Below are 12,500 nucleotides of genomic sequence, written 5' to 3'. Positions count from 1 at the left end.
CTACTACTACTACTACTACTACCACTGCTACTACTACTACTACTACTACTACTACTAATACTACTGATACTAGTACTATTATTATTACTATTACTACTACTACTACTATTACTACTACTACTACTACTACTACTACTACTACTATCATCATCATCATCATCATCATCATCATCATCATCATTATTATTATTATTATTATTATTATTATTATTATTATTATTATTATGTGCGGCTATGTGGTCTTATGATGACACTCGCTTTTGAACCAGAAGATCTTGGATTCGAGCCTCGCTCAGCGTATAGTTGAGTCCTTGGAAAAGACTCTTTACTCACACTCTCTCACCGTACTCAGGTGTAAAATGAGTACCTTGGGAGTTAAAACGTTATCTTTGTCGGAAAAATTGTAATTCGCCTATCGGGCGTCATGTCTTGTTCTATACTATGTTATATGTTGCTGTTGGTCAGGGACCCTTTGTAAAGTGCTTTGAGCACGTTTGGTGGATATTGCGCTATATAAATGCTCAAGTTTTTTGTTGTTTTTTTTATTTATTTGTTTGTTTTTTTTTTTTTTTAAATTTATATTTCTTGTTCAATAAGACATTGTTGTTCCGAGGCGGAGGGTCTCAAATAGAAATATTGACGACAGGGCGATTTTCTTAGAATCACCGTTCTCCATCATCGGTTTAATGCTCATGGCTGGGGCTGCGCTGGCCTCTCGCCACATACCTATCACAATACATACAGGTATTTTGACCTGATACCAAAGGTTAGTCAAGGATGCATGCATCAACCAACAGATAGACGAACACACACATACGCACACACATCAACAAACACAACAAAACGCACATACACATAACACACAACTATCTGTTAAGCGTGGAATGCATAAAACCTACTGAAGGAAGTTACACAGACTATGTTGTTAAAGACATGCTTTTATATGTGTGTTGATGGATGATATAAGTACGTACTATTATCACATAAAATGACAGGACAACATATTATGTGAACCATGGTCTGAAATACGGTATTAAATTGTGATGAACAAAATGTAAGAAAAAATCGAACTAATCTTTACCAGATCAAAAATGGGAAATATTGCTATTTGGCAGCAGCCTCTTATGGTTCTCACACTACTATGCTATGACGATCGACCCAATCAGCAAAGTCCGGTCCGCATTCGTGCACAGTCGCGAACTGGTAGCATCGTCACAACACACCGTTCAACTAGATGCTTTGCCGTTTCGGGTTCTTGCCCACATCGGGTACATGTGGGACAGGTGGAAAGTCCCCACTGATGAAGCGCACTTACTGTTAGGCAGCTCCTGGACCGAAGCCGATTCACAGCCACCCAGTGTCTCCTCTTACTGGTATCAAAGCCTGGCAACTTCTCACCAAGATTAGAGGAGTGTACGTCCCCGCCCCCGCGAGGGATTGAATTCGTCCAAACCGACTTCCATCTCGTATATGCATCTTTGTCCGTAGTCAGGGAAGCTGCGTACAAGGGTTGCCGGGACTTATTTCGGCTCGAAACGGGGGCGCCGTCCATATGCGCTTCAGAGGGGTATCCCCATTCCCTCTCTCTCGGATCTTATTCAGCCAGTTTACCGTAATCGACTTCCTCCGGACATCGGGGGGCTGGATCGCTGCCATTATCGGGCCCCCTTCTCTAGGAGCTGTTGCCAGCCTTCCTGACACTATGTGCATTGACTTGCGAAGTTTTACATCCACCTTCTCAACGTTTCTGCTTCTACCCCACACTGGAGCGCAATACTCCGCGGTGGAATAGCATAGTTCCAGGGCGGACGTTCTCAGGAGCGCTTCGCTAGCACCCCAAGTCGATCCCGCCAGCTTCCTCAGAAGACTGTTGCGTTTCTCTATCTTCCGGGCAACTCCTTTGAGGTGCACCCGATAGGTAAGGCTGCGATCCAACGTCACCCCTAAATATTTTGGATGTGGCTCATATGGGAGTGGCTGGTCCCCGACGAGGACGTTCAGTTTACGGGTGTGCCATGCACTGCATAGGTGGAATGCAGTGGCCACGGTTTTTGAAGTGTTCATCTTCAGGTACCACTTGTCGAAGTAGGATTTGAGTCTGGTGACATCCTCGCTGAGTACGCTCTCGAGACGGGTCCACACTTTACTCTGAGTAACGAGTGCCCAGTCGTCCGCATATCCCAGCTTTTTAGCAATCTACAAACTTTAGGCCTATTCATAGTCCTCCAGAATACTGGATAATGAAAGTTTTGCTGCTTCAAGCTCGAAGACAATAAATGAAAAAAAAAAAAGAAAATGAAATGGAGGCTTCAATTTATTCAACGAAACCGGATAACGTGGACGTATGGGGTTTCCCCTTTATCAACAAAATCACGATGAATGAAATACTAAAAACGAATGAGAGATGCGAGAATGAATTCAATTCTCACATCTCTCATTTGTCTAGTGTTTCATTCATCGTGTTTTGTTGATAAAAAAGAAACCCGAAACGTCCACACTATCTGTCTCCGTTTGAATAAATTGAAGCTTCCATTTAATTTCATTCTACTCAGTAAACCATATTAACGATATCAAGTCGGGGTAAACAAAATCCAAAAAGTTTTTTTAAAGTTAGAATGACCAGAAACGTGAAATTTTAGTTATTGTTAGTTTGAGAAATTATATTAATTCTCCTCAATAAAACACAACAACTTCTCAACAATCTCTAGATTACAAATTCATCAAAACCCTCTCGACATTAAGGTGGGCGGGGGGGGGGGGCGGTCACCTATTACAAACACAGCCTATGTCTGATATTTTGGCTATAAAATTAGATATCAGAAACTTAATAATCATCTCGATACAGTACTATTTCGTGACACTATCTGATCTATCGTGTCGAACTGGGATGATGTTTGAGTAAGCAGGTTATGCCAAAAAGTGATATTTAAGTTGAAAAAAGAAATAGGAAATAGATAGATAGATAGATAGATTTAGAAAGATAAATTTAGAAAGATAAATTTAGAAAGATAAATTTAGAAAGATAAATTTAGAAAGATAAATTTAGAAAGATAAATTTAGAAAGATAAATTTAGAAAGATAAATTTAGAAAGATAAATTTAGAAAGATAAATTTAGAAAGATAAATTTAGAAAGATAAATTTAGAAAGATAGATTTAGAAAGATAGATTTAGAAAGATAGATTTAGAAAGATAGATTTAGAAAGATAGATTTAGAAAGATAGATTTAGAAAGATAGATTTAGAAAGATAGATTTAGATAGATAGATTTAGATAGATAGATAGATAGATGGATGGATGGATGGATGGATGGATGGATGGATGGATGGATGGATGGATCGATGGATGGATGGATGGAGATAGGATGATGGATAGATAGATGAATGAGTGGGTGATGGATGAATAGATAGTGATAGATGATGTTGGTGATATAGATTTTAGGAAAGAATGTATTAAAAGCATAGATATGCTTCGAATGGGATACGTGACTTTAGGACACGGTGGTATGGCTAACTTGCAAAATAGGTGCACAATGGGGAAAATCAATGCTATTTATTCACTTTTCCGGTGATTAACCTTTTATCTTTGTTGACTACTCGTCCACAAAAATAAGAAGATTGAAAATCCATCATCATCATCTATATATATATATATATATATATATATATATATATATATATATATATATATATATATATATATATATATATGTGTGTGTGTGTGTGTGTGTGTTTGTGTGTGTGTGTTTGTGTGTGTTTATTTTTATAAAGAAATTAGATTAATGATTGCCATACTCTCCACTCCTCCTCCTCCCCCAACTTTTATATTTACCGATATCATGAGAATGTCATGTAAGTCATACACTATCCGCACACAATTTCTTTACCATTTTGGAGAAAAAAAAAACATTCGTCATGCATTAACTTATAGATTAAGATGGCTCCTGCCTAATCTGTCAATAAGTGTGAACCCTGAGACTTCTGCAAACTCGATGATTAAAGAATTATTCACAAGTCGGTAATTACTTAAATCGATCAAAATAGCACAAAGTAAAATTTCCCAGCCAAAGATTTATTTTTAAATGTGTGTGTGTCATAGTATGACAGTGGTGACATTTCAGATGACAATAATAATGCCAGAGTACTTCGATTCGTCGTGTAATTATCTCGGAGTTTGTCTCAGATTACATACATCTATCTCATTGCTGTCGTTCAAGTTTCGCATCACGCTTGCGTCGTCTGATTAGTTGTGTTTATTTACGAAAGGTTTATTTCCTCTTTGAATACCATGAAGCCTATTTATACCGAGACGCTGTGTTTAGATTCATCCTTTGGGTGCGCATTGTTCTACTAAACCTTCGTATTTGATTTAAAGGATTATCTGTAAAACATGGTAAGGCTGATTTTTTTTTTTAATCTTTTTTTTCAAGGCTGATTTGACCCATCGTTTATTTTTTTAAGGGTATTCATGATTACATGTTTAGAGGGTATGCGATTGACAATTCTCATTGTTTGATATTAGAGAGAGACACCGATGCGTTCAGTTCTCACCAAGATTGAACAATCTGTAAGATTACTTATTATACGCATCTATGTTTTGCTATCTAAAAGCAATGACAAATTTCCAAGCGACGTAAACTTTATTAATTCCATTAACCAGTTAACTGCCGTACTCTGGAAATCAATGTATTTAAAATTTGGCGTTCAAATATCTATCGATTTAAACAACCCTCGTCTTGGTAAAAGCGAGGTCCCAGGTTTGAGAGTTTTTGACAAGATGAGGGTCATTTAAATCGATTGATATTTGAAAGACGAGTTTTCTCGCCAAATTTTTAAATACGAGTTTTTTTTCCAGAGTACGGCAATTAACTGGTTAAACTATGAGGTTTTTCTCTTTGTCTGACGAGTCCACAGTTGTGATTATTCTAAGGCATAATATGTTTGGTACCCTTGTTGTCTTAGCCGTCAACATGTAGCAAATTAGGCTACCGTTATTTGCACTCATTCAAAGTTTCAAAATAATTTGTTTTGCAATCATTGTTGCGCATAGAGCATACAACAGGATGGTCTTTGACCTTTTATTTCAAGGAAATAATCTTGACACTTACGCATTGTTGCTGCCTGAATTTATCCAACGAGGCCCTTCAGATTCTGAACACTTTTCACAAATTTATGACACAAGCGAGTTGAAAATGAAGGACATTTTACGGTCCACTATGCAATTGATGGTTGAGCGTACTTGCCATTAACCGATCGGAACATTCCCTGCCATTGAGCTCATTCCGTCCCCTTGACCATTTATTTCCAGTCCTAGCAAACATTCCTTAATTCCATAGCTGCATTCAGTACATGCCAAACAGACAATTTGGTCAGTCCCCGAGACTTATCACAATATTTTGACCCACTGATGAAGGAATTGCATTGCAAAACCTAAGGACACCATCCTATTGTTAAAATTGTGAGTAATGCTCAAGATCTGCGGGGCTGATTGCATCAGGTGATGGGCAAGTGCTTGATTTGGCTATGGGTCGTCGGTTCAGGGTTATTGGGCGATGATTGTTGGAGAAAAAAATACATCTTTAAAAATAGTTTTTGAGTAAAAATAGAACCATTGAAATGTTTATTTGACTAGTTTTAATAAAATATACGATAACTTACGTATTTTCAAAAGTGTACGCATTGTATAATGATCTATTAACCCGGGGTTGATACTAAAAGATAATAGCTTTTTAAAAAGGCATCCATGTCAATATCAGGCATAGCCACATAGATCAAGTAGGAACCATCAATTGTGATTCGTGCTCACACATTTGGAAGACCATCCGATCTGGTTCATGGAGTGGAGGTGGTTATGCGATGACGATATAGATAGTATGCGCTTGGCTAAGAAGCTCATAACATTGCCATCCGGAAGTATAACGGACCAACACACAAAACTGTGTGTATCCATGAACGTTTATAGTCGGGTTAATACAGTTCAGTGAGTATTACTCATAAACGCGGATGGCAAAAAACAATAACAAAGACACGAGTGACGTCATCTTCGAACTATCTATATATATATTCTTTCTACACAATAGTCTGCACAATAAGATAAACACTATACCGTCTCGTTTATGAGTAATAAAACAGGGCCAACTCTCAGCTAACAACAGATTGTTTTTCTAGTCAATTAACTGCCTCTTAGATGAAGTCGACTCCCAACTTATTAAAAGGTATGAAAACCTAGGTAGTGTTGTTAACATCATCATCATCATCATCGTCTCGTCGTCGTCGTCATTGTGCAATCATCATCATCATCATCATATCATCATCATCATCATCATCATCATCATCATCATCATCATCGTCGTCGTCGTCGTCATTATCATCATCATCATCATATCATCATCATCATCATCATCGTGGTCGTCGTCGTCATCATCACCATCATCCTCATAAATCCTAAAGTGACATTTTCTTATGATGGTGTCAAACTGACACTAAATGGATCATTAATAAACAAGAATCGGAATCCAAGTATTTTCCATGTAGGAGGCATAAAGCCGAGTCTCCCAAGTCATCCCGACTGATCTCTCAAACTCTAACAAAACACATTATTTCATGCTGGTAAGGAAAGCGTTTAATTAAATTATCAATCAAATATGCTGGGCACAAACTGACAGAACATTTTATGCCCGAGTCTTCAATAAAAAGTGTCATGTTTTAGACTTTTTCACAAGTCGAAGGCCTCCTAAATCAATTCATCTTTTCTTTAAAAATAGGGTTGGGAGCCAAAATTGCCCGTACAGCCAATGTTAATTTTTTGCCAACGGACACAGAATTACTGGAAAATCTAAATATTATAAAACTATTCTTTACAGCTCGATATTCGAGAATGCGTGACCCTTTTCTAGACTGATAGTACTTTTATCATCCGTTAATTCAAATGATTACTTAGAAGATCTGCTAGGGGGGATAATGATCGGTCATTTGACAAAGAAAAAAATGGCAAATACACATGCTTAGAACATTGAATTGGCAGATTGGCTTCTACATGCATAAGTAGCAGGTTACATGTAATCGTTTAGCTTAAGTGGCATAACTTCAGGTTTGTCAAAAATTTCCTCCCGGATTTTAATAATTCATGCAATAAATCAATGTCATTGAACTCATTTTATTCTATCTGTCCAATCGGTACTAAAAAACTGGGCAACAGACTTTCGCCACTTCCAAGTCTTACAACTTCTCGTCTGCTAAATAATGATTCGGCATTTTATTCGATTCGACAATTTTATATAAGTGTACTGAATCTCAATCAATACCTTTTCCTCTTTGCGTTAAGATTTAATAAGTCGATATTACATAAATATATTTCAAGATTACATTAAGTTATGACGACTTCCTGACTATCTGCCATTCTCTTTGCCCGTGGTGTTAAGCTCGTTTTAGTTTTAGTACTTTCGTCTTATTTTTACGAGACTCACATTTCCCTACTTTTCATACCCTCAAGTAATGTCAAAATAAGTAGTTTATATTGATCCATGGGGATAGATAGGGAGCGTGAAAATGTCAAATATAGAAGTCTAAATTGAAAAAAAGATAGTTATAAAAAAACACAAAATATCGACAAAAGTGTCGACCTATGTGTCAGAAACCTCATCAGCAAGCATTAGTTGTAGGCCATTAAAAAGAAACTCCTCCTCCAACTCCTTTGATCAGACAAACGACATGCCCTAATTAATTTATAATGAGCAAATTACAAAATAAACATGAAAAATAGATATTTAGACTAATACTCATTCCCGAGAAATACCGGGCTTTTTACTAATATTTCTGACAAAACAGAACGTTTTCGTAACATTCGCCACAAAATAAAACTCCAAATCTTGGTCATTTTCAAATTGTTTTGTTGTTTTTGGTTTGTTTTTGATTGTTGATTAATTAACTCAGAGAACTTGATGAAAACAAATTTTGATATTAGATTTTCATATTTACTTATTATATATATATATATATATATATATATATATATATATATATATATATATATATATATAAGATTTCTTTCACTTTGTATGTATTGTTTTATGAAGTTAAACGTATTACTTGATGTCAAGATTCCAACTTTTAGGTCATAGCACAACAAGACCGTAAGGGTCAGAGCTCTGCTCGTCGCTGGTTTGAATAAGTAAGTCAAAACATTTACCAAATTGGTCGATAGACTTTCATAAAATAGCATCATAGTCCGTCCTCACCTTAGATAGGTATATGGACATCTCTTCGGATGTAGTACGATAAGCCGCACAATATCGTTTCACATATTATATTAGCCCAACAAAGCATATGGAACCAGTTTTCATTTCAAACATACCCGACACATGTTATGCATCTTTTAGTACCAGCACACTTTGATTATCCTTCATTGCTTATAATCAAATACTCATACTCACTTTCGGTGGAGAGGGTTTGGTTGTTTTAAGTTCCTTTACCAAGAAATCAATGCCGTTTTGCTATTACTGTCGCTGATTTAGTTACTGGCTATGCTCAATATTGCTTGACGTCTATTACAAAGCCAAACAACTGAGTTATAATTCCGGCGATACTATAGTAAAACAACTCTCATTATCATCATCATCATCATCAACATCATCATCATCACCATAATCATCATCATCACCATCATCGTCACCACCACCACCATCACTACCATTACCACAACCATCACCGCAAGCATCACCACCTCCACTATCATGACCATTATAATCAACACGTTTTAATAACTCCTACGCCTTTAATCGACCTGTTGCTATGGCAACATGGACACATCGCCCTTTTTAACCGTTGACAATGGCGGATGAACAAAAAATAAATTACGTCGATTACTAAGAAACTAATTAAAAATAAATCTCTCTAATCTTAAAATAAGCATTGATCAAGCTGTGCCCGGACATAAGTAATAGATTTCCATGTCACTCCCAATTAATGTTTACACATGACAAAAACAATTTTTATTTGGCCAGATCTGATTTTCTTATCTTATTTAATTTTTAAAGACTAAATTTTTAAAAGCGATCCGAAAGCGAGTGTCATACCACAAGACCACATAGCCGCACAAGTTGATGTAAGAACCACTCCACCTCACTTAAATATTTAACAAGACCAACTAGTAACTCGTGAAACCTGACACTAAGCATTCTTTCAATCGCTTGTTGATAATAAGTAATGCTGAGGATCTGTGGGACTGTTAGCTTTGGGTGACTGACTGACTTATGGTGGCGCTGTGCTTGAGCTGGTTGGTTGCGAAGTAAAAGGTTTGAGAGTTTTTGCAAAGGTTAGGGTCATTTAAATCTATCAATATTTGAAGGACGAGTTTTCTGGTCAAATTTTTAAATACATATTACGGCAGGTAACTGGTTAAAGAATGTTTAGCTATTTGTTTTGTGCACTGAAATATGCATAAATATCATCATTATGTATGACGCCGTTTACAATTCAAATGAAAAGTGGGTTGCCACTTGAGCGTATTTTAAGAAAATTATCATTTTGGAAATCAGTTTTAAATACTGATTGATTTGATCGTCTAAGGTCTACAAATGTGTTAATATTCATTCTCTCAGCAAAGCTGCGTGAGATCAACATTCAGTCGAAAATTGGGGCTCAGCTCATATAATCATAAAATGCACACACACACACACACACACACACATTATACACACAGGCGCATGCGCACACACACATATGTATATATATATATATATATATATATATATATATATATATATATATACATTTTTTTCTCTTACTAACCATCTCTTTCTTCGTCTGTCTTTAAAAACACATAATATACAATTTCATGTACACACACACACGCGCGCCCGCGCGCACACATCACACGCATCTACCTATCGATCTTTCCCTCTCTTCTCTCTCTCTCTCTCTCTCTCTCTCTCTCTCTCTCTCTCTCTCTCTCTCTCTCTCTCTCTCTCTCTCTCTCTCTCTCTCTCTCTCTCTCTCTCTCTCTCTCTCTCTCTCTCCCTTTCCTTCTCTCTCATTCTTTCTTTTTCTCTCTTTCTACCCATCTCTCTCTTCATCTGCCTCTAAAGACACATACAATTCCACACTCACACACACACACACACACACACACACACGTACACACTAGCATGGAAAAAGAAATGAGCTCGCTGAATCAATCCAATTTGTCAACCTAATTCCTGTTCGATTAATAATGGGTGGAGTATACTTTCCATGTCGATATACTTTTACTATTTCTTATTGATAAAACAGTGCGTATAGATAGTATGCGCTTGGCTAAGAAGCTCACAACATTGCCATCCGGAAGTATAACGGACCAATACACAAACTCTGTGTAACCATGAACTTTTATAGTCTGATTAATACAGTTTAGTGAGAACAACTCACAAACGCGGATGGCAAAAACAATAACAAAGGCCTGAGTGATGTCATCTGCATACTATCTATATGTAGTCGTGACTGGAACAATATTGTATAAATGATAATCTTTCATTATTGATGAATATGCATATATTAACGGAATGCATTATTGTGTGTATGTGGTTGGGGGGGGGGAGGGTTGCAGGAGAGAGAGAGAGAGAGAGAGAGAGAGAGAGAGAGAGAGAGAGAGAGAGAGAGAGAGAGAGAGAAAACGAGAGAGCGGGGGGGGTGAGAGAAAGAGAGAATTAATATAGGATATATATCTTAACGAATGGTTTACGATCTGGGGTTTTTAAAGACACTTAGCTAGATATTCTTGTTGTCATGTGACAATCGTACGATAGCCAATTTTGAGGCTGTCGAATAATAGATCGTATATCCGTATCACTTTATGATCATTTCAACCGCTTCCTTGAAAGGGTGGTTGATAATGAAGTCAGCTGATAATGAAAGAGGCATCATATTTGTTCGACACCAATGTCACTGTCTTTTGATAACGAGAGTGAGGTTTCGAGTCCATCATTAGGCATCTTATTTAAGGACATGAGGAAATTTTTGCAGTTATAAGATCTTTAAAGACTGGGTGGTATAACTCTTACTTCTCTATCTTATTCTTATCCTTAGATCTTCATTACATGTTCTTATACATGCAAAAAATCTGGATTTGCTTGTAAAAGTAGATTGTATTTATGGTTCTCCTCGTCTTTCTCCTCCTCGCCGCATTCTTCTTCTTCTTCTTCTTCTACTACTACTACTACTACTACTACTACTACTACTACTACTACTACTACTACTACTACTTCTTATTCTTATTCACCATCATCATCATCATCATCATCATCATCATCATCATCATCATTATATTTAGCTTTAATATATAGCTCTCGATGGCGAATACGGTTATGAGTTCTTGCACATCGTAGGTGCTTTGCGGCCCATTTGTGATGAATTTATGAAACAAAATGTTGTCCCATGAGGCCTACAAAATAAATAACTGAAGTCGTTTTTATTCCCATTTATTGTATATATAAATTGTATATTGTATGTATTTATTTATAATAGGTTCTGGTAAATTTTGTTGGAAGATGAAAATATAGATTTTTATTTAATCCTTATATTACATCTTAGTCATTCTCCCAGCCCACGGAACTCATTAATCAATTGTACGTTTCTCAAACCGTATTTTTTTTCTTTTCGTCTTGCAGGAGCCCTCAAGAAAATCTCCAATTTCTGGCTCGTGTGTATCCGAAGGGTTTGATGTATACGAGGAAAACGAGTGGCCCAAAAATCAAAACGGGGATCAAGATCCCCGAATTCAATACCGCGATCAAGAGTGTCAAACTACAGAGGAGGACAATGTTCAACAAATCTTTGACGACGACGAAATAAGGCCTCGTTTTCACAACAGAAACAAAGGCTACCGATTAGACAACCGTCCGGAAAGGCCCAAATTTTACAGATACGACGAGGGGCCTCAATACTATAACCACGCCTACTTCTGGCCCCCAAAAATGGATGAACTGGAACCCAATCAAGAAGAACAAATGTTGTCCGCCATGACCACCACGCTGGCTGCCACGCCAAAAGAGAGCACTGAAATCAAAAAGAAGAATCCGTTAGATTATTGCTTGAGGAAGGCTAAGAGTATGTTGGAGATTCCTCTAAAAGTATTTGATGAACCTGAAGGTATGGCGTCAGATCCACTGTGATGTCTCTTAATGCTCATAATTTGTTTCATATTTATATATAAATGATAATTTGTTTTTTGAATATGAGACCAAAGATATGTATATCATATGCTCTTGATCGTTGCATATTCTAATTGATCGAGATATAAAGAATGTAGGGTTTCTTTTTTTTTGACAGAAAAATAATGAATCTTGTCTAAATTATTCAATGCTGATAAACGTATAGGTTAATTAGTGATTGTTTTTATTATTTTTCTTACTTATTTTTATCAAAGCCAGTTAAAATGATGTATTCCTATCAGCCAATACGATATGATATTGTTTAAGTGGAATTGAATTATGCACTATAACTTCAAAAATCGTACTTTTAAGGGTAGAA

General features: G+C 36.7%; 1 protein-coding gene across 3 annotated transcripts in view; it reads left to right on the top strand.

Moving 5' to 3' along the window:
- LOC144968358 (transient receptor potential cation channel subfamily V member 5-like) overlaps positions 1-12,500 on the top strand; it is a 51,935-nt gene that overhangs the window by 8,464 nt on the left and 30,971 nt on the right. For 2 of the 3 annotated variants that reach the window (XM_078906634.1, XM_078906635.1), the window contains exon 2: positions 11,639-12,119. In XM_078906634.1, coding sequence (XP_078762760.1) covers positions 11,945-12,119 — 175 coding nt within the window. In that variant the 5' untranslated portion in view covers positions 11,639-11,944. Of the gene's footprint in view, positions 1-4,177; positions 4,390-11,638; positions 12,120-12,500 lie in introns of those variants that run through there. The other variant, XM_078906633.1, reaches the window with a different exon arrangement.

Source organism: Berghia stephanieae, chromosome 3, assembly GCF_034508935.2.
Source record: "Berghia stephanieae isolate SIO BIC M18660-M18661 chromosome 3, UCSD_Bste_1.3, whole genome shotgun sequence".
In the NCBI taxonomy this organism is placed as follows: domain Eukaryota; kingdom Metazoa; phylum Mollusca; class Gastropoda; order Nudibranchia; family Aeolidiidae; genus Berghia; species Berghia stephanieae.
This window is presented reverse-complemented; position numbering and strand designations above follow the sequence as displayed.